Raw genomic sequence first — 21,838 nt, forward strand, 5'->3', positions numbered from 1 at the left:
TAATTGGTTAGCATTTTATTGCATGACATAAGTATTTGATACATCAGAAATGCAGAACTTAATATTTGGTACAGAAACCTTTGTTTGCAATTACAGAGATCATATGTTTCCTGTAGTTCTTGACCAGGTTTGCACACACTGCAGCAGGGATTTTGGCCCACTCCTCCATACAGACCTTCTCCAGATCCTTCAGGTTTTGGGTCTGTCGCTGGGCAATATGGACTTTCAGCTCCCTCCAAAGATGTTCTATTGGGTTCAGGTCTGGAGACTGGCTAGGCCACTCCAGGACCTTGAGATGCTTCTTACGGAGCCACTCCCGAGTTGCCCTGGCTGTGTGTTTCGGGTCGTTGTCATGCTGGAAGACCCAGCCATGACCCATCTTCAATGCTCTTACTGACGGAAGGAGGTTGTTGGCCAAGATCCATGGCCCCATCCATCCTCCCCTCAATACGGTGCAGTCGTCCTGTCCCCTTTGCAGAAAAGCTTCCCCAAAGAATGATGTTTCCACCTCCATGCTTCACGGTTGGGATGGTGTTATTGGAGTTGTACTCATCCTTCTTCTTCCTCCAAACACGGCAAGTGGAGTTTAGACCAAAAAGCTATATTTTTGTCTCATCAGACCACATGACCTTCTCCCATTCCTCCTCTGGATCATCCAGATGGTCATTGGCAAACTTCAGACAGGCCTGGACATGCGCTGGCTTGAGCAGGGGGACCTTACGTGCGCTGCAGGATTTTAATCCATGACGGCGTAGTGTGTTACTAATGGTTTTCTTTGAGACTGTGGTCCCATCTCTCTTCAGGTCATTGACCATGGACCAGAGCAAGGTGGACCACTGACCATGGACCAGAGCAAGGTGGACCACTGACCATGGACCAGAGCTAGGTGGACCACTAACCATGGACCAGAGCAAGGTGGACCACTGACCATGGACCAGAGCTAGGTGGACCATGGACCAGAGCTAGGTGGACCACTAACCATGGACCAGAGCTAGGTGGACCATGGACCAGAGCAAGGTGGACCACTGACCATGGACCAGAGCAAGGTGGACCACTTACCATGGACCAGAGCAAGGTGGACCACTAACCATGGACCAGAGCAAGGTGGACCACTGACCATGGACCAGAGCTAGGTGGACCATGGACCAGAGCTAGGTGGACCACTAACCATGGACCAGAGCTAGGTGGACCATGGACCAGAGCTAGGTGGAGGAAACACAGTCAAGCACAGTCAAACCCCAAGCTCTTCATTCCATAATAAGTTCAAAATACACATTGTAGCATTCTCAAGCAAACCACTCCCACAACAATGTCTGCTTCGTACACTCTGCCCTCAAAACACTGCAATCATGATAATTTGTAATACTGCAATTAAACTTATATAATTTCATGTTTAAATTGACTCTGTACCGGTACCCCCTGTATATAGCTTCGCTACTGTTATTTTACTACTGCTCTTTAATGATTTGTTATTTGTTATTTTATTTTTTACTTAACACTTATTTTTCTTAAAACTGCATTGTTGATTAAGGGCTTGTAAGTAAGCAATTCACTGTAAGGTCTACACCTGTTGTATTCGGCGCGTGTGACAAATGACAATTGGTTTGATTTGAACTAACCACATTATGCTTATCATCACGTTGAGTATCATACATTACCTAATATTCGTTGTCATTTAATCTCTGGCATTTTCACAACAGGCATCTTGGAGGGAATCATTGCTACTTTAAATGTATTTGTCACATCTCTCTAACTCGGTGCTCTCTCCGCTGTGTCTCAACTGTAATTTGTAATGTTAAATAAAGGACAATTCATTTCCTGCAGGCCTGACTAATCGTCAAGGTGTTTCAGATTCTAATTCATTACCTTGCTCTTCTCCAGCTCTATACACACAGAACACAGACTGTTTAGAACACACAGAACACAGACTGTTTAGAACACACAGAACACAGACTGTTTAGAACACACAGAACACAGACTGTTTAGAACACACAGAACACAGACTGTTTAGAACACACAGAACACAGACTGTTTAGAACACACAGAACACAGACTGTTTAGAACACACAGAACACAGATTGTTTAGAACACACAGATCACAGACTGTTTAGAACACACAGATCACAGACTGTTTAGAACACACAGAACACAGACTGTTTAGAACACACAGAACACAGACTGTTTAGAACACACAGAACACAGACTGTTTAGAACACACAGAACACAGACTGTTTAGAACACAGATCACAGACTGTTTAGAACACACAGAACACAGACTGTTTAGAACACACAGAACACAGACTGTTTAGAACACACAGATCACAGACTGTTTAGAACACACAGAACACAGACTGTTTAAAACACACAGATCACAGACTGTTTAGAACACACAGATCACAGACTGTTTAGAACACACAGAACACAGACTGTTTAGAGCACACAGAACACAGACTGTTTAGAACACACAGAACACAGACTGTTTAGAACACACAGAACACAGACTGTTTAGAACACACAGAACACAAACTGTTTAAAACACACAGATCACAGACTGTTTAGAACACACAGAACACAGACTGTTTAGAACACACAGAACACAGACTGTTTAGAGCACAGAACACAGACTGTTTAGAACACAGATCAGAGACTGTTTAGAACACACAGATCACATACTGTTTAAATCACACAGATCACAGACTGTTCACACCTGTGGTGCCAGAGAATGTGCATAACAGCAACCCCAGATGTAAAATAATAAATAATGGTTACTTCTCAGAAAGTATCGAGCTTTTAAGAGGAGTTAAACAAGGCTGTCCGTTGTCTCCATATCTATTTATTATGGCCATTGAAATGCTAGCTATTAAAATTAGATCCAACAAGAACATCTAGAGGTTAGAAATCCAGGGGTTAAAAACTAGTGTCAATGTATGCCGAGTGTCAATGTATGCCGAGTGTCAATGTATGCCGAGTGTCAATGTATGCCGAGTGTCAATGTATGCCGATGACTCTAGTTATTTTCCTAAGTTTGCAATGTGGATCCCTGCACAGTCTCGAAGATCTTGATCACTTTTCTAGCCTCTCTGGATTAAAACCTAATTAAGTGTACCATATTGCGTATTGGATCGTTAAAAGACAGTGTTTACACAACCTTGTAGTTTACCAATAAAATGGGCGTATGGTGAAGTAGACATTAAATGTGCCTATTTATATAATGAATATGAATTTGGGGGGCTAAAATGATTACATATTAAAGCTTTAAACCTCTCACTAAAAGCTTCACTCATACATAAGTAATACTTAAACCCAAAATGGTCCTCCAGTAGTTTATTAAGAAAGGCTCGTCCTTGGTTCAAAAATGGCCTTTTTGCCTTTATACAGATTACGAACTTCTCATTTCCGACTAATTGAAAATAAAATGTTGTTTAAAGTGTTGCCCTTTTTTAAACAAGCCATACAAAGATGGTTACAATTTCAGATTTATCCTCCAGAAACATACAGGTTGCAAAATCAATGGGAAGAGACAACCCACCCAACTCACGCCCTGACCATACTAAAACAAAGACATAACAAAGGAACTAAGGTCAGAACGTGACAAATTCCATGGCACATGGTTTATGAACTGGTATAAAAACAACATTTGATTCAACATTTAGAGTTTTTAAATTTAAATTATTATACAAAATTCTTGCCACCAACAGAATGCTATATATATGGGGCATACAACAATCTCATCTCTGTAGATTTTACTGCAAAGGGACAGAATCAATAGATAATTTATTCTGGTATTGTCCCTATGTAGCTTGTTTCTGGTCACAGGTTCAGGAACGGTTAAAAAATCACAACATGCACTTCAAATTAACCTTACATATAGCAGTGTTGGGCAATCTGGAAAGCCATAGTCAGTCAATAAATAATATAATAATACTCCTAGGAAAGGTTTTCATCTTTAGACATTTAAGACATTTACATTTAAGTCATTTAGCAGACGCTCTTATCCAGAGCGACTTACAAATTGGTGCATTCACCTTATGACATCCAGTGGAACAGCCACTTTACAATAGTGCATCTAAATCTTTTAAGGGGGGTGAGAAGGATTACTTTATCCTATCCTAGGTATTCCTTAAAGAGGTGGGGTTTCAGGTGTCTCCGGAAGGTGGTGATTGACTCCGCTGTCCTGGCGTCATGAGGGAGTTTGTTCCACCATTGGGGGGCCAGAGCAGCGAACAGTTTTGACTGGGCTGAGCGGGAACTGTACTTCCTCAGTGGTAGGGAGGCGAGCAGGCCAGAGGTGGATGAACGCAGTGCCCTTGTTTGGGTGTAGGGCCTGATCAGAGCCTGGAGGTACTGAGGTGCCGTTCCCCTCACAGCTCCGTAGGCAAGCACCATGGTCTTGTAGAGGATGCGAGCTTCAACTGGAAGCCAGTGGAGAGAGCGGAGGAGCGGGGTGACGTGAGAGAACTTGGGAAGGTTGAACACCAGACGGGCTGCGGCGTTCTGGATGAGTTGTAGGGTTTAATGGCACAGGCAGGGAGCCCAGCCAACAGCGAGTTGCAGTAATCCAGACGGGAGATGACAAGTGCCTGGATTAGGACCTGCGCCACTTCCTGTGTGAGGCAGGGTCGTACTCTGCGGATGTTGTAGAGCATGAACCTACAGGAACGGGCCACCGCCTTGATGTTATTTGAGAACGACAGGGTGTTGTCCAGGATCACGCCAAGGTTCTTAGCGCTCTGGGAGGAGGACACAATGGAGTTGTCAACCGTGATGGCGAGATCATGGAACGGGCAGTCCTTCCCCGGGAGGAAGAGCAGCTCCGTCTTGCCGAGGTTCAGCTTGAGGTGGTGATCCGTCATCCACACTGATATGTCTGCCAGACATGCAGAGATGCGATTCGCCACCTGGTCGTCAGAAGGGGGAAAGGAGAAGATTAATTGTGTGTCGTCTGCATAGCAATGATAGGAGAGACCATGTGAGGTTATGACAGAGCCAAGTGACTTGGTGTATAGCGAGAATAGGAGAGGGCGTAGAATAGAGCCCTGGGGGACACCAGTGGTGAGAGCACGTGGTGAGGAGACAGATTCTCGCCACGCCACCTGGTAGGAGCGACCTGTCAGGTAGGACGCAATCCAAGCGTGGGCCGCGCCGGAGATGCCCAACTCGGAGAGGGTGGAGAGGAGGATCTGATGGTTCACAGTATCGAAGGCAGCCGATAGGTCTAGAAGGATGAGAGCAGAGGAGAGAGAGTTAGCTTTAGCAGTGCGGAGCGCCTCCGTGATACAGAGAAGAGCAGTCTCAGTTGAATGACTAGTCTTGAAACCTGACTGATTTGGATCAAGAAGGTCATTCTGAGAGAGATAGCGGGAGAGCTGGCCAAGGACGGCACGTTCAAGAGTTTTGGAGAGAAAAGAAAGAAGGGATACTGGTCTGTAGTTGTTGACATCAGAGGGATCGAGTGTAGGTTTTTTCAGAAGGGGTGCAACTCTCGCTCTCTTGAAGACGGAAGGGACGTAGCCAGCGGTCAGGGATGAGTTGATGAGCGAGGTGAGGTAAGGGAGAAGGTCTCCGGAGATGGTCTGGAGAAGAGAGGAGGGGATAGGGTCAAGCGGGCAGGTTGTTGGGCAGCCGGCCGTCACAAGACGCGAGATTTCATCTGGAGAGAGAGGGGAGAAAGAGGTCAGAGCACAGGGTAGGGCAGTGTGAGCAGAACCAGCGGTGTCGTTTGACTTAGCAAACGAGGATCGGATGTCGTCGACCTTCTTTTCAAAATGGTTGACGAAGTCATCTGCAGAGAGGGAGGAGGGGGAGGGGGAGGAGGATTCAGGAGGGAGGAGAAGGTGGCAAAGAGCTTCCTAGGGTTAGAGGCAGATGCTTGGAATTTAGAGTGGTAGAAAGTGGCTTAAGCAGCAGAGACAGAAGAGGAAAATGTAGAGAGGAGGGAGTGAAAGGATGCCAGGTCCGCAGGGAGGCGAGTTTTCCTCCATTTCCGCTCGGCTGCCCGGAGCCCTGTTCTGTGAGCTCGCAATGAGTCGTCGAGCCACGGAGCGGGAGGGGAGGACCGAGCCGGCCTGGAGGATAGGGGACATAGAGAGTCAAAGGATGCAGAAAGGGAGGAGAGGAGGGTTGAGGAGGCAGAATCAGGAGATAGGTTGGAGAAGGTTTGAGCAGAGGGAAGAGATGATAGGATGGAAGAGGAGAGAGTAGCGGGGGAGAGAAAGCGAAGGTTGGGACGGCGCGATACCATCCGAGTAGGGGCAGTGTGGGAAGTGTTGGATGAGAGCGAGAGGGAAAAGGATACAAGGTAGTGGTCGGAGACTTGGAGGGGAGTTGCAATGAGGTTAGTGGAAGAACAGCATCTAGTAAAGATGAGGTCGAGCGTATTGCCTGCCTTGTGAGTAGGGGGAAGGTGAGAGGGTGAGGTCAAAAGAGGAGAGGAGTGGAAAGAAGGAGGCAGAGAGGAATGAGTCAAAGGTAGACGTGGGGAGGTTAAAGTCGCCCAGAACTGTGAGAGGTGAGCCGTCCTCAGGAAAGGAGCTTATCAAGGCATCAAGCTCATTGATGAACTCTCCGAGGGAACCTGGAGGGCGATAAATGATAAGGATGTTAAGCTTGAAAGGGCTGGTAACTGTGACAGCATGGAATTCAAAGGAGGCGATAGACAGATGGGTAAGGGAGAAAGAGAGAATGACCACTTGGGAGAGATGAGGATCCCGGTGCCACCACCCCGCTGACCAGAAGCTCTCGGGGTGTGCGAGAACACGTGGGCGGACGAAGAGAGAGTAGTAGGAGTAGCAGTGTTGTCTGTGGTGATCCATGTTTCCGTCAGTGCCAAGAAGTCGAGGGACTGGAGGGAGGCATAGGCTGAGATGAACTCTGCCTTGTTGGCCGCAGATCGGCAGTTCCAGAGGCTACCGGAGACCTGGAACTCCACGTGGGTCGTGCGCGCTGGGACCACCAGATTAGGGTGGCCGCGGCCACGCGGTGTGGAGCGTTTGTATGGTCTGTGCAGAGAGGAGAGAACAGGGATAGACAGACACATAGTTGACAGGCTACAGAAGAGGCTACGCTAATGCAAAGGAGATTGGAATGACAAGTGGACTACACGTCTCGAATGTTCAGAAAGTTAAGCTTACGTAGCAAGAATCTTATTGACTAAAATGATTAAAATGATACAGTACTGCTGAAGTAGGCTAGCTGGCAGTGGCTGCGTTGTTGACTTTGTAGGCTAGCTGGCAGTGGCTGCGTTGTTGACACTACACTAATCAAGTCGTTCCGTTGAGTGTGATAGTTTCTACAGTGCTGCTATTCGGGGGCTAGCTGGCTAGCTAGCAGTGTTGATTACGTTACGTTGCGTTAAAAGAACGACAATAGCTGGCTAGCTAACCTAACTTAGCTCACAATCTGTGGATACTATATGATTAGAAAGGTTCAATACCTATGTAAAACATCACAGCACAATGGAAAAATATATGGCACATGGAAACCAAACGAGGGTGGTCTATGGTGATAGGTGGGATGGGCTGAGAGTGGCTGAGGGGGTGGGATTAAAGAGCTGAGGTCTATGGTGATAGGTGGAATGGGCTAAGAGTGGCTGAGGGGGTGGGATTAAAGAGCTGAGGTCTATGGTGAAAGGTGGGATGGGCTGAGAGTGGTTGAGGGGGTGGGATTAAAGAGCTGAGGTCTATGGTGATAGGTGGGATGGGCTGAGAGTGGCTGAGGGGGTGGGATTAAAGAGCTGAGGTCTATGGTGATAGGTGGAATGGGCTAAGAGTGGCTGAGGGGCGGGATTAAAGAGCTGAGGTCTATGGTGATAGGTGGGATGGGCTGAGAGTGGTTGAGGGGCGGGATTAAAGAGTTTATGTTTGGTAAAGTATTATTATTATGAGACTGCTATATATAAAAGTACGATGTATGTAAAAATGTACGTATATGTAGCAGAAAAGCTGTAAAAAAACAAAGAAGATATGTGTCCTCTGAAGAGGGGGTGGAGGGGTGGATGGGTTAATAAAAAATGAAATACAAAAAATGTCTGCTTCGTACCCTCTGCCCTTTCAAAACGCTGTAATCATCATGATCATTTGTAATACTACAATTAAACTCATGTCATTTCATATTTAAATTGTAATTGTGACAGGAATAGACATATTCATTACAGACTAAGCGCATTATGCTTATCATCACGTTGAGTATCATACATTACCTAATATCCTCTGTCATTTCATCTCTGGCATTTTCACAACAGGCATCTTGGAGGGAATCATTGCTACTTTAAATGTTTTTGTCACATCTCTCTAACTCGTTGCTCTCTCCGCTGTGTCTCAACTGTAATTTGTAATGTTAAATAAAGGACAATTCATTTCCTGCAGGCCTGACTAATCGTCAAGGTGCCTTAGATTCTAATTCATTATCTTCCTCTGAAAACACAGAACACAGACTGTTTAGAACACACAGAACACAGACTGTTTAGAACACACAGAACACAGACTGTTTAGAACACGCAGAACACAGACTGTTTAGAACACACAGAACACAGACTGTTTAGAACACGCAGAACACAGACTGTTTAGATTAGACATAACACAGACTGTTTAGAACACACAGAATACAGACTGTTTAGAACACACAGAACACAGACTGTTTAGATTAGACATAACACAGACTGTTTAGAACACGCAGAACACAGACTGTTTAGATCAAACATAAGACGGACTACTGTACTTCAGGGGAAGTAGTCACCATACCCTACCTTTCCCATGAATGGGCCTACAGCCTAGTGTACTTCAGATGCACCCTACTGTACTTCAGATGCACCCTACTGTACCTCAGGGGAAGTAGTCACCATACCCTATCTTTCCTATGAATGGTCCTACAGCCTAGTGTACTTCAGATGCACCCTACTGTACCTCAGGGGAAGTAGTCACCATACCCTACCTTTCCCATGAATGGGCCTACAGCCTAGTGTACTTCAGATGCACCCTACTGTACTTCAGATGCACCCTACTGTACCTCAGGGGAAGTAGTCACCATACCCTACCTTTCCCATGAATGGGCCTACAGCCTACTGTACTTCAGATGCACCCTACTGTACTTCAGGGGAAGTAGTCACCATACCCTATCTTTCCCATGAACCTTACTGTACCTCAGATGCACCCTACTGTACTTAAGATGCACCCTACTGTACCTCAGATGCACCCTACTGTACTTAAGATGCACCCTACTGTACTTAAGATGCACCCTACTGTACTTCAGATGCACCCTACTGTACTTAAGATGCACCCTACTGTACTTAAGATGCACCCTACTGTACTTAAGATGCACCCTACTGTACTTCAGATGCACCCTACTGTACTTAAGGTGCACCCTACTGTACTTCAGATGCACCCTACTGTACCTCAGATGCACCCTACTGTACTTAAGATGCACCCTACTGTAATTCAGATGCACCCTACTGTACTTAAGATGCACCCTACTGTACTTCAGATGCACCCTACTGTACCTCAGATGCACCCTACTGTACTTCAGATGCACCCTACTGTACTTAAGATGCACCCTACTGTACTTCAGATGCACCCTACTGTACCTCAGATGCACCCTACTGTACTTCAGATGCACCCTACTGTACTTCAGATGCACCCTACTGTACTTCAGATGCACCCTACTGTACTTAAGATGCACCCTACTGTACCTCAGATGCACCCTACTGTACCTCAGATGCACCCTACTGTACTTCAGATGCACCCTACTGTACTTAAGATGCACCCTACTGTACCTCAGATGCACCCTACTGTACTTAAGATGCACCCTACTGTACTTCAGATGCACCCTACTGTACCTCAGATGCACCCTACTGTACCTCAGATGCACCCTACTGTACTTAAGATGCACCCTACTGTACCTCAGATGCACCCTACTGTACTTAAGATGCACCCTACTGTACTTCAGATGCACCCTACTGTACTTCAGATGCACCCTACTGTACTTAAGATGCACCCTATTGTACTTAAGATGCACCCTACTGTACCTCAGATGCACCCTACTGTACCTCAGATGCACCCTACTGTACCTCAGATGCACCCTACTGTACTTCAGATGCACCCTACTGTACTTAAGATGCACCCTACTGTACCTCAGATGCACCCTACTGTACTTAAGATGCACCCTACTGTACTTCAGATGCACCCTACTGTACCTCAGATGCACCCTACTGTACCTCAGATGCACCCTACTGTACTTAAGATGCACCCTACTGTACCTCAGATGCACCCTACTGTACTTAAGATGCACCCTACTGTACTTCAGATGCACCCTACTGTACCTCAGATGCACCCTACTGTACCTCAGATGCACCCTACTGTACTTAAGATGCACCCTACTGTACTTAAGATGCACCCTACTGTACCTCAGATGCACCCTACTGTACCTCAGAGGAAGTGAGTCGACTGGGCCTGTTTACTCCTCTACTGTAACTCAGAGGAATCTTGACCACTATCAGACTCCATATAAATCCTGACCACTATCAGACTCCATATAAATCCTGACCACTATCAGACTCCATATAAATCCTGACCACTATCAGACTCCATATAAATCATGACCACTATCACACTCCATATAAATCCTGACCACTATCAGACTCCATATAAATCATGACCACTATCAGACTCCATATAAATCCTGACCACTATCAGACTCCATATAAATCATGACCACTATCAGACTCCATATAAATCATGACCACTATCAGACTCCATATAAATCATGACCACTATCAGACTCCATATAAATCATGACCACTATCAGACTCCATATAAATCCTGACCACTATCAGACTCCATATAAATCATGACCACTATCAGGCTCCATATAAATCATGACCACTATCAGACTCCATATAAATCATGACCACTATCAGACTCCATATAAATCATGACCACTATCAGACTCCATATAAATCATGACCACTATCAGACTCCATATAAATCATGACCACTATCAGGCTCCATATAAATGCAGCAACATTTTGGGACAACTGCCTCCCCTGTAAAGTACATACTACAGTAAATACTGTCTTTCTTCAAGATTAGAGGGAGTGATGGAGACGGCCATCATCATGGCCACTCTAAATTAAGAGAAGCAACACTGTGTCTTGGCCCAGCCTGGTTTAGTTACACCATCCCCCAGCCTAGACCCAGCATGGTTTAGTTACACCATCCATCAGCCTAGACCCAGCCTGGTTTAGTTACACCATCCCCCAGCCTAGACCCAGCCTGGTTTAGTTACACCATCCCCCAGCCTAGACCCAGCCTGGTTTAGTTACACCATCCATCAGCCTAGACCCAGCCTGGTTTAGTTACACCATCCCCCAGCCTAGACCCAGCCTGGTTTGGGTACACCATCCCCCAGCCTAGACCCAGCCTGGTTTAGTTACACCATCCCCCAGCCTAGACCCAGCCTGGTTTAGTTACACCATCCTCCAGCCTAGACCCAGCCTGGTTTGGTTACACCATCCCCAAGCCTAGACCCAGCCTGGTTTAGTTACACCATCCCCCAGCCTAGACCCAGCCTGGTTTGGTTACACCATCCATCAGCCTAGACCCAGCCTGGTTTGGTTACACCATCCCCCAGCCTGGTTTAGTTACACCATCCCCCAGCCTAGACCCAGCCTGGTTTAGTTACACCATCCTCCAGCCTGGTTTGGTTACACCATCCCCCAGCCTAGACCAAGCCTGGTTTAGTTACACCATCCATCAGCCTAGACCCAGCCTGGTTTGGTTACACCATCCCCCAGCCTGGTTTAGTTACACCATCCCCCAGCCTGGTTTGGTTACACCATCCCCCAGCCTAGACCCAGCCTGGTTTAGTTACACCATCCCCAGACCCAGCCTAGTTTAATTACACCATCCCCAGACCCAGCCTAGTTTAATTACACCATCCCCAGACCCAGCCTAGTTTAATTACACCATCCCCAGACCCAGCCTAGTTTAATTACACTATCCCCAGGCCCAGCCTAGTTTAATTACACTATCCCCAGGCCCAGCCTAGTTTAATTACACCATCCCCAGACCCAGCCTAGTTTAATTACACCATCCCCAGACCCAGCCTGGTTTAGTTACACCATCCCCAGACCCAGCCTAGTTTAATTACACTATCCCCAGGCCCAGCCTAGTTTAATTACACCATCCCCAGACCCAGCCTAGTTTAATTACACTATCCCCAGACCCAGCCTAGTTTAATTACACCATCCCCAGACCCAGCCTAGTTTAATTACACTATCCCCAGGCCCAGCCTAGTTTAATTTCACTATCCCCAGGCCCAGCCTAGTTTAATTACACTATCCCCAGGCCCAGCCTAGTTTAATTACACTATCCCCAGGCCCAGCCTAGTTTAATTACACCATCCCCAGACCCAGCCTAGTTTAATTACACCATCCCCAGACCCAGCCTGGTTTAGTTACACCATCCCCAGACCCAGCCTAGTTTAATTACACTATCCCCAGGCCCAGCCTAGTTTAATTACACTATCCCCAGACCCAGCCTAGTTTAATTACACCATCCCCAGACCCAGCCTAGTTTAATTACACTATCCCCAGACCCAGCCTAGTTTAATTACACCATCCCCAGACCCAGCCTAGTTTAATTACACTATCCCCAGACCCAGCCTAGTTTAATTACACCATCCCCAGGCCCAGCCTAGTTTAATTACACCATCCCCAGACCCAGCCTAGTTTATTTACACTATCCCCAGGCCCAGCCTAGTTTAATTACACTATCCCCAGGCCCAGCCTAGTTTAATTACACTATCCCCAGGCCCAGCCTAGTTTAATTACACTATCCCCAGACCCAGCCTAGTTTAATTACACTATCCCCAGGCCCAGCCTAGTTTAATTACACTATCCCCAGGCCCAGCCTAGTTTAATTACACCACCCCCAGGCCCAGCCTAGTTTAATTACACCATCCCCAGGCCCAGCCTAGTTTAATTACACCATCCCCAGGCCCAGCCTAGTTTAATTACACTATCCCCAGGCCCAGCCTAGTTTAATTACACCATCCCCAGGCCCAGCCTAGTTTAATTACACCATCCCCAGGCCCAGCCTAGTTTAATTACACTATCCCCAGGCCCAGCCTAGTTTAATTACACCATCCCCAGGCCCAGCCTAGTTTAATTACACCATCCCCAGGCCCAGCCTAGTTTAATTACACCATCCCCAGGCCCAGCCTAGTTTAATTACACTATCCCCAGGCCCAGCCTAGTTTAATTACACTATCCCCAGGCCCAGCCTAGTTTAATTACACCATCCCCAGGCCCAGCCTAGTTTAATTACACTATCCCCAGGCCCAGCCTAGTTTAATTACACTATCCCCAGGCCCAGCCTAGTTTAATTACACCATCCCCAGGCCCAGCCTAGTTTAATTACACCATCCCCAGGCCCAGCCTAGTTTAATTACACTATCCCCAGGCCCAGCCTAGCTTAGTTAAAAGTAACTTTACAGCGAAACACATACCAGTCTTATAGTGCTTACTGTGTAGCCTAAGCTTTTTTTTAAAGGTACAAAAAGGGCAATAATGTTTTCCATCATGAATGTGGGTTAATCTCATCTTTAACCATGATGATCATGATGAAAAGAAACAAACACCTTCTTCCAAGGAGGCGTTTTGTGTGGTTTCGCCCAGCTATCCTAACGGGGTAAGATGTGTCTTTTCCTCTGCCTTGCAACGTTTATCAAACACCTCGACCACAGCCTGGCAGCACTCGTCCTTCTTCCTCACCAAGACAGATGTAAAAAATAATGAATTTATGAAGTATTGTTGCCTACTGGATAACACCTCATAAATTCATTTATTGATGTCTTCATACGATCCCACCATGACAAAGTGCTGCTGAAAAACAACATGGCAGAAACACTAAAGGAATGTGATTTATATTTGTGGGAGTCATATTGCAGAGGAGAAACTGGTGATAGAACTTTCACTCTCACAGCACCATGTAGCCCCTGTTGGTTGGGTTGGGCAAGAGTAACTAAACCACTCTCCAGAACATTCTGGACCCCACCACCAGAGGGTTCAATCCCTGGACCCCACCACCAGAGGGTCAAATCCCTGGACCCCACCACCAGAGGGTCCAATCCCTGGACCCCACCACCAGAGGGTCCAATCCCTGGACCACACCACCAGAGGGTTCAATCCCTGGACCCCTCCACCAGAGGGTCCAATCCCTGGACCCCACCACCAGAGGGTTCAATCCCTGGACCCCACCACCAGAGGGTCCAATCCCTGGACCCCACCACCAGAGGGTCCAATCCCTGGACCCCACCACCAGAGGGTTCAATCCCTGGACCACACCACCAGAGGGTTCAATCCCTGGACCCCACCAGCAGAGGGTTCAATCCCTGGACCACACCACCAGAGGGTTCAATCCCTGGACCCCACCACCAGAGGGTCCAATCCCTGGACCCCACCACCAGAGGGTTCAATCCCTGGACACCACCACCAGAGGGTCCAATCCCTGGACCCCACCACCAGAGGGTCCAATCCCTGGACCCCACCACCAGAGGGCGCATACTCATTCTCATGTTCAGGCCCTCACAGACACACAGAGGCTGCTTGACTGTACACTGTAACTGTAGATGTGGAGGACATCACTAGAATGTTTCAACGTGGTCAGCCTATGAAATCCTTTATCTGACTATTTATAAAAACAAAAGACACATTGAACATTGACCACAAATAGGTTCCTGTTGACAACATATGGCTGTGGGACCTGTATAATTCTCATATACCTCTGTGAAAAAAAAACTCTCCTTACAAAAGAAACAACGTAATTTGATGTGTTTGTATAGTTTTTTTTTTTTTACATAAAAGCCATGCGTTGCACCAGTAAATGTTTTAATGTAATGAAGGAGAGCTGTCCTTCCTGAGAGGACCACAGTGCTGGGCAGGAGAGCTGTCCTTCCTGAGAGGACCACAGTGCTGGGCAGGAGAGCTGTCCTTCCTGAGAAGACCACACAGTGCTGGGCCACAAGGTGGTGCCAAAAGAAGAAATGTGGTTGACATATATGTAGGCTTAGGCTGTGGCTAAAGGGTAGGACATGTATTAGTCTACGTAGTATGCTCAGTCTACAGTACCCTGCAGCATATGACCAGCATATTATTGGGATGTAGTCATAGTCTAGTTGTTTGTTTTATAACATGGCATTGAGCCACCCTTTACATTCTATTTCTATAGTCATTCCGTCTTCATGCTGGGCAAGAAGCTTCATGGCAAAACAAAAGCGATCAGCCCGTATGGTCAGGATACATGTTGTGTCTGGCTGTCAGCAAAGACCTTCAGTACCTATAACAGGACAGGATGTGCAGAGAGGCTGGAGGAATCCAATGAGACCGTGTTGGAATGACGCTGGTGAACAATGTAGCAGGGTGGTTGCCAGGCTTTATGGTCTAGGCTCACGCTCCCTACTCAACCCCCCCCCCCCCCCCACCCAGCCCCTCTTCCTTCCTGCTAGGTACTTCAGCCAATAGGAACTGTGAAACAATGACTGGAACCTTCATAGAAGCCCTGGGGAGGGTGTTAGTGTGTTGTTAGCTATGCCACAGCCACCTCAATAAGAATCCCTTTGAGGAAAATAAATCACACCATTGGGTTTTGCTGAAATGAATTGACTATAGAAAGTGTTTTCATCACCAACATACAATGCTATCAGCCACAACAATATAGAATTATCATTTTATTGCTTATCTGTGGAGCAATGACCTCCGTATGGTTTCCTGTAGAGCTCCTCTGTGTATGTCTGCCTGTAGGGCTCCTCTGTGTATGTCTGACTGTAGAGCTCCTCTGTGTATGTCTGCCTGTAGGGCTCCTCTGTGTATGTCTGCCTGTAGAGCTCCTCTGTGTATGTCTGCCTGTAGGGCTCCTCTGTGTATGTCTGCCTGTAGGGCTCCTCTGTGTATGTCTGCCTGTAGGGCTCCTCTGTGTATGTCTGCCTGTAGGGCTCCTCTGTGTATGTCTGCCTGTAGGGCTCCTCTGTGTATGTCTGCCTGTAGGGCTCCTCTGTGTATGTCTGACTGTAGAGCTCCTCTGTGTATGTCTGACTGTAGAGCTCCTCTGTGTATGTCTGCCTGTAGGGCTCCTCTGTGTATGTCTGACTGTAGAGCTCCTCTGTGTATGTCTGACTGTAGAGCTCCTCTGTGTATGTCTGCCTGTAGGGCTCCTCTGTGTATGTCTGACTGTAGAGCTCCTCTGTGTATGTCTGACTGTAGAGCTCCTCTGTGTATGTCTGCCTGTAGGGCTCCTCTGTGTATGTCTGCCTGTAGGGCTCCTCTGTGTATGTCTGCCTGTAGGGCTCCTCTGTGTATGTCTGCCTGTAGGGCTCCTCTGTGTATGTCTGCCTGTAGGGCTCCTCTGTGTATGTCTGCCTGTAGGGCTCCTCTGTGTATGTCTGCCTGTAGGGCTCCTCTGTGTATGTCTGCCTGTAGGGCTCCTCTGTGTATGTCTGACTGTAGAGCTCCTCTGTGTATGTCTGCCTGTAGGGCTCCTCTGTGTATGTCTGCCTGTAGGGCTCCTCTGTGTATGTCTGCCTGTAGGGCTCCTCTGTGTATGTCTGCCTGTAGGGCTCCTCTGTGTATGTCTGACTGTAGAGCTCCTCTGTGTATGTCTGCCTGTAGGGCTCCTCTGTGTATGTCTGACTGTAGAGCTCCTCTGTGTATGTCTGCCTGTAGGGCTCCTCTGTGTATGTCTGACTGTAGAGCTCCTCTGTGTATGTCTGACTGTAGAGCTCCTCTGTGTATGTCTGCCTGTAGAGCTCCTCTGTGTATGTCTGACTGTAGAGCTCCTCTGTGTATGTCTGCCTGTAGGGCTCCTCTGTGTATGTCTGACTGTAGAGCTCCTCTGTGTATGTCTGCCTGTAGGGCTCCTCTGTGTATGTCTGCCTGTAGAGCTCCTCTGTGTATGTCTGCCTGTAGGGCTCCTCTGTGTATGTCTGCCTGTAGGGCTCCTCTGTGTATGTCTGCCTGTAGGGCTCCTCTGTGTATGTCTGCCTGTAGGGCTCCTCTGTGTATGTCTGCCTGTAGGGCTCCTCTGTGTATGTCTGCCTGTAGGGCTCCTCTGTGTATGTCTGACTGTAGAGCTCCTCTGTGTATGTCTGACTGTAGAGCTCCTCTGTGTATGTCTGCCTGTAGGGCTCCTCTGTGTATGTCTGACTGTAGAGCTCCTCTGTGTATGTCTGACTGTAGAGCTCCTCTGTGTATGTCTGCCTGTAGGGCTCCTCTGTGTATGTCTGACTGTAGAGCTCCTCTGTGTATGTCTGACTGTAGAGCTCCTCTGTGTATGTCTGCCTGTAGGGCTCCTCTGTGTATGTCTGCCTGTAGGGCTCCTCTGTGTATGTCTGCCTGTAGGGCTCCTCTGTGTATGTCTGCCTGTAGGGCTCCTCTGTGTATGTCTGCCTGTAGGGCTCCTCTGTGTATGTCTGCCTGTAGGGCTCCTCTGTGTATGTCTGCCTGTAGGGCTCCTCTGTGTATGTCTGACTGTAGAGCTCCTCTGTGTATGTCTGCCTGTAGGGCTCCTCTGTGTATGTCTGCCTGTAGGGCTCCTCTGTGTTGTCTGCCTGTAGGGCTCCTCTGTGTATGTCTGCCTGTAGGGCTCCTCTGTGTATGTCTGACTGTAGAGCTCCTCTGTGTATGTCTGCCTGTAGGGCTCCTCTGTGTATGTCTGCCTGTAGGGCTCCTCTGTGTTGTCTGACTGTAGGGCTCCACTGTGTATGGTTTCCTGTATGGCTCCTCTGTGTATGGTTTCCTGTATGGCTCCTCTGTGTATGTCTGACTGTAGAGCTCCTCTGTGTATGTCTGACTGTAGAGCTCCTCTGTGTATGTCTGCCTGTAGCGCTCCTCTGTGTATGTCTGCCTGTAGGACTCCTCTGTGTTGTCTGACTGTAGGGCTCCACTGTGTATGGTTTCCTGTATGGCTCCTCTGTGTATGGTTTCCTGTATGGCTCCATAACCGTGCTCTTGGCCATAGTGGGAGCGGGATGCCATTGATGCACACATCAGAGACACATGCAGTACAGCATCATGTGCCAGGTAACGCCAGGACGTGTCAGCAACACCCCACCAACAGTGGGCCAACAGTCATCCATCAGAACTAGCTTTGATATTGAAGGGAGCTCCCTAGTGGACCACTGACACTGAATGACAAACCTGTCTGAAGGAGTTATAGAGCTGCTGATCCCTGTCCCCCACAGTATTCATGCAGCTGACAACCAGCCAATGAGAGACTGGGTTGTAAGAACCCTATTCCATCTCATTAAATATTCAGCTACTGCAGCAATGTTCTAGAATGCTATGACCAATGCCTGTTCTATTATAGAGATATACCAAACATTCCATATACTGTATGTTCTTCAAACTGCATGCATTTTCTTGAATTTAGGCTAAGCTCTGGGGTGAATGTTGACAATGTGCACCTCGTGGGAGATCTCTGAGCGCTTTGTACGTCCTAAACAACCTAGCACAATGCCGAGTCAGACAGGCGTTTCCTGTTCCAACTATATGACTGCAATAAAAAGCATGGCAAATGAGCCATTCTGCGAGCCCCTAGCCAGCTGTTGAGTGCAATGTCTAAAAGGAAGTCATGAAGGGTTGGAGTCTGGGGCGTCACGTATCCATTACACTAGAGGTGGGCAACAAGGATGTAAGGATGAAGGTGGGGGGTCGTCTGGAGGAGGGGTAGTTTGGAGGGGGGGGTCTGGAGAGGGGTGGTCTGGAGAGGGGTGGTCTGGAGCGGAGGGGTGTGGAGGGGGTGGTCTGGAGAGGTGTGGTCTGGAGGAGGGGTAGTCTGGAGGGGGTCTGGAGGGTGGGTAGTTTGGAGGGAGTGTGGTCTGGGGGGTGGTCTGGAGGAGGGTTAGTCTGGAGGATGGGGGGTCTGGAGGGGGGTGGTCTGGAGGTGGGTAGTTTGGAGGGGGTGGTCTGGGGGTGGTCTGGAGGGGGAGGGTCTGGAGGGCGGGTCATTTGTAGGGGGTAGTCTGGAGGGTGGGTAGTTGGAGGGGGTTGTCTGGGGGTGGTCTGGAGGGGGGGGTTGGAGGGGGGTCTGGAGGGGGTCTGGAGGGGTGGTTTGGAGGGGGTCTGTAGGGGTGGTCTGGAGGGGAGGTCTGGGGGGTGCTTGCACATTGACTCTTTAAGAACATCTATGCCTTCAGAGTTTATTACAACTGCTACAGTGGTATATTATTATACCTTTATTTCAACAAGGAACACAGACTGAGACCAAGGTCTCTGTTACAGCTGGGCCCTGACTGAGACCGAGGCCTCTGTTACATATGGGCCCTGACTGAGACCAAGGTCTCTGTTACATATGGGCCCTGACTGAGACCGAGGCCTCTGTTACATCTGGGCCCTGACTGAGACCGAGGTCTCTATAATAGCTGGGCCCTGACTGAGACCGAGGTCTCTGTTCCAGCTGGGCCCTGACTGAGACCGAGGCCTCTGTTACATATGGGCCCTGACTGAGACCGAGGCCTCTGTTACATATGGGCCCTGACTGAGACCAAGGTCTCTGTTACATATGGGCCCTGACTGAGACCGAGGCCTCTGTTACATCTGGGCCCTGACTGAGACCGAGGTCTCTGTTACATATGGGCCCTGACTGAGACCGAGGCCTCTGTTACATCTGGGCCCTGACTGAGACCGAGGTCTCTGTTCCAGCTGGGCCCTGACTGAGACCGAGGTCTCTTTAATAGCTGGGCCCTGACTGAGACCGAGGTCCCTGTTACATCTAGGCCCTGACTGAGACCGATGTCTCTGTTACAGCTGGGCCCTGACTGAGACCGAGGTTTCTGTTACAGCTGGGCGCTGACTGAGACCGAGGTCTCTGTTATAGCTGGGCCCTGACTGAGACCAAGGTCTCTGTTACATCTGGGCCCTGACTGAGACCAAGGTCTCTGTTACAGCTGGGCCCTGACTGAGACCGATGTCTCTGTTACAGCTGGGCCCTGACTGAGACCGAGGTCTCTGTTACAGCTGGGCCCTGACTGAGACCAAGGTCTCTGTTACAGCTGGGCCCTGACTGAGACCAAGGTCTCTGTTACAGCTGGGCCCTGACTGAGACCAAGGTCTCTGTTACAGCTGGGCCCTGACTGAGACCAAGGTCTCTGTTACAGCTGGGCCTGACTGAGACCAAGGTCTCTGTTACAGCCCTGACTGAGACCGAGGTCTCCAGTGACTGAGACCAAGGTCTCTGTTACAGCTGGGCCTGACTGAGACCCTCTGTTACAGCTGGGCCCTGACTGAGACCAAGGTCTCTGTTACAGCTGGGCCCTGACTGAGACCAAGGTCTCTGTTACAGCTGGGCCCTGACTGAGACCAAGGTCTCTGTTACAGCTGGGCCCTGACTGAGACCAAGGTCTCTGTTACAGCTGGGCCCTGTGTATACATGTTTACACATACAGTTTGATTAAGAAACTACACAAGACAAACAAAACCATCACAGATAACACACAAAAAAATAGCTCCTCTAATAGCTACTCTAGCTAAGATAGCTAAGATAGCTAAGATAGCCTCTAATAGCTACTCTAGCTAAGATAGCTAAGATAGCTCCTCTAATAGCTACTCTAGCTAAGATAGATAGCTCCTCTAATAGCTACTCTAGCTAAGATAGCTAAGATAGCTACTCTAACTTGATTGATAGCCTGAAATGGCCTGGGAGCTGGTTATGAGGTTGGGAGACTGGGAACCTATCTAGCTGGCTAGGCTGAAGCCAACTTTGTAAAAATGGACAAGTTTTTATTTATTCATCAATAGGGAATCAATAAGCAACATAGCATAGCTTGATCAAATAAATATACAAACATACATCCTGCGAGTTCTGCCAATCACCGGCAGCTAAAATCAAATCAAACACTTGGTGTGTCACTCGACATTCGCTCTCCTCCTCATCTCACAATATTTTCTGCACACATATCTTTACACCTTGGAAGGAGTCACATAATAGGGGACAATAACACTCCTTTTTCAGTTAGTGTGCCCCCTCTGCAAAACACAGGTGACAGATCACTGTATGATTTATTAAGATTAAAAAGTGGTCTTAAAAGTCTAGTTTAGACATTCATTTAACATCAGAAAAATCTGAGGGGGCACCTGCCCCTATGGGCACGACGCCTCTGGTTGGAGTTACCAAAGTGTCCAGGAAAGAAAGGATATAAAAACAACAGTTGTTTTGTTAGTTACTAACATGTCCTAAGCACTGGTGTCAATCTCCGCTCTTCACCAAGTAAATATATTATCCCCCCCCCCATTAGATGTGACTGTGGATACGACCTAGTGGAAGATGTTGAAAGGAGGTGTTTATGAATACTGTGATGAACAGATAATGATGTGCACCAATGACAACTTTAACTGTCATGCAGATGCGTTGTAAGACTCTACTGTGTTTCTCTGTTCTGTAGCAGGTTAGTGTGACTGTGTTTCTCTGTGTGTTCTATGGTAGGTTAGTGTGACTGTGTTTCTCTGTGTGTTCTATGGTAGGTTAGTGTGACTGTGTTTCTCTGTGTGTTCTATGGTAGGTTAGTGTGACTGTGTTTCTCTGTGTGTTCAATGGTAGGTTAGTGTGACTGTGTTTCTCTGTGTGTTCTATGGTAGGTTAGTGTGACTGTGTTTCTCTGTGTGTTCTATGGTAGGTTAGTGTAACTGTGTTTCTCTGTGTGTTCTATGGTAGGTTAGTGTGACTGTGTTTCTCTGTGTGTTCTATGGTAGGTTAGTGTGACTGTGTTTCTCTGTGTGTTCTATGGTAGGTTAGTGTGACTGTGTTTCTCTGTGTGTTCTATGGTAGGTTAGTGTGACTGTGTTTCTCTGTGTGTT

At 47.9% G+C, this 21,838-nt stretch overlaps 1 protein-coding gene across 1 annotated transcript in view; it reads left to right on the forward strand.

Moving 5' to 3' along the window:
* The window catches only part of LOC135571421 (mucin-2-like), a 53,152-nt gene extending 38,549 nt beyond the window's left edge, over positions 1-14,603 (forward strand). Inside the window, exons 5-6 of the mRNA XM_065017639.1 lie at positions 804-857; positions 14,055-14,603. Coding sequence (XP_064873711.1) covers positions 804-857; positions 14,055-14,603 — 603 coding nt within the window. The remainder of the gene's footprint in view (positions 1-803; positions 858-14,054) is intronic.
* The last annotated feature ends 7,235 nt before the right edge of the window (positions 14,604-21,838 follow it).

The sequence above is a fragment of the Oncorhynchus nerka genome, linkage group LG1, assembly GCF_034236695.1.
Source record: "Oncorhynchus nerka isolate Pitt River linkage group LG1, Oner_Uvic_2.0, whole genome shotgun sequence".
In the NCBI taxonomy this organism is placed as follows: Eukaryota; Metazoa; Chordata; class Actinopteri; order Salmoniformes; family Salmonidae; genus Oncorhynchus; species Oncorhynchus nerka.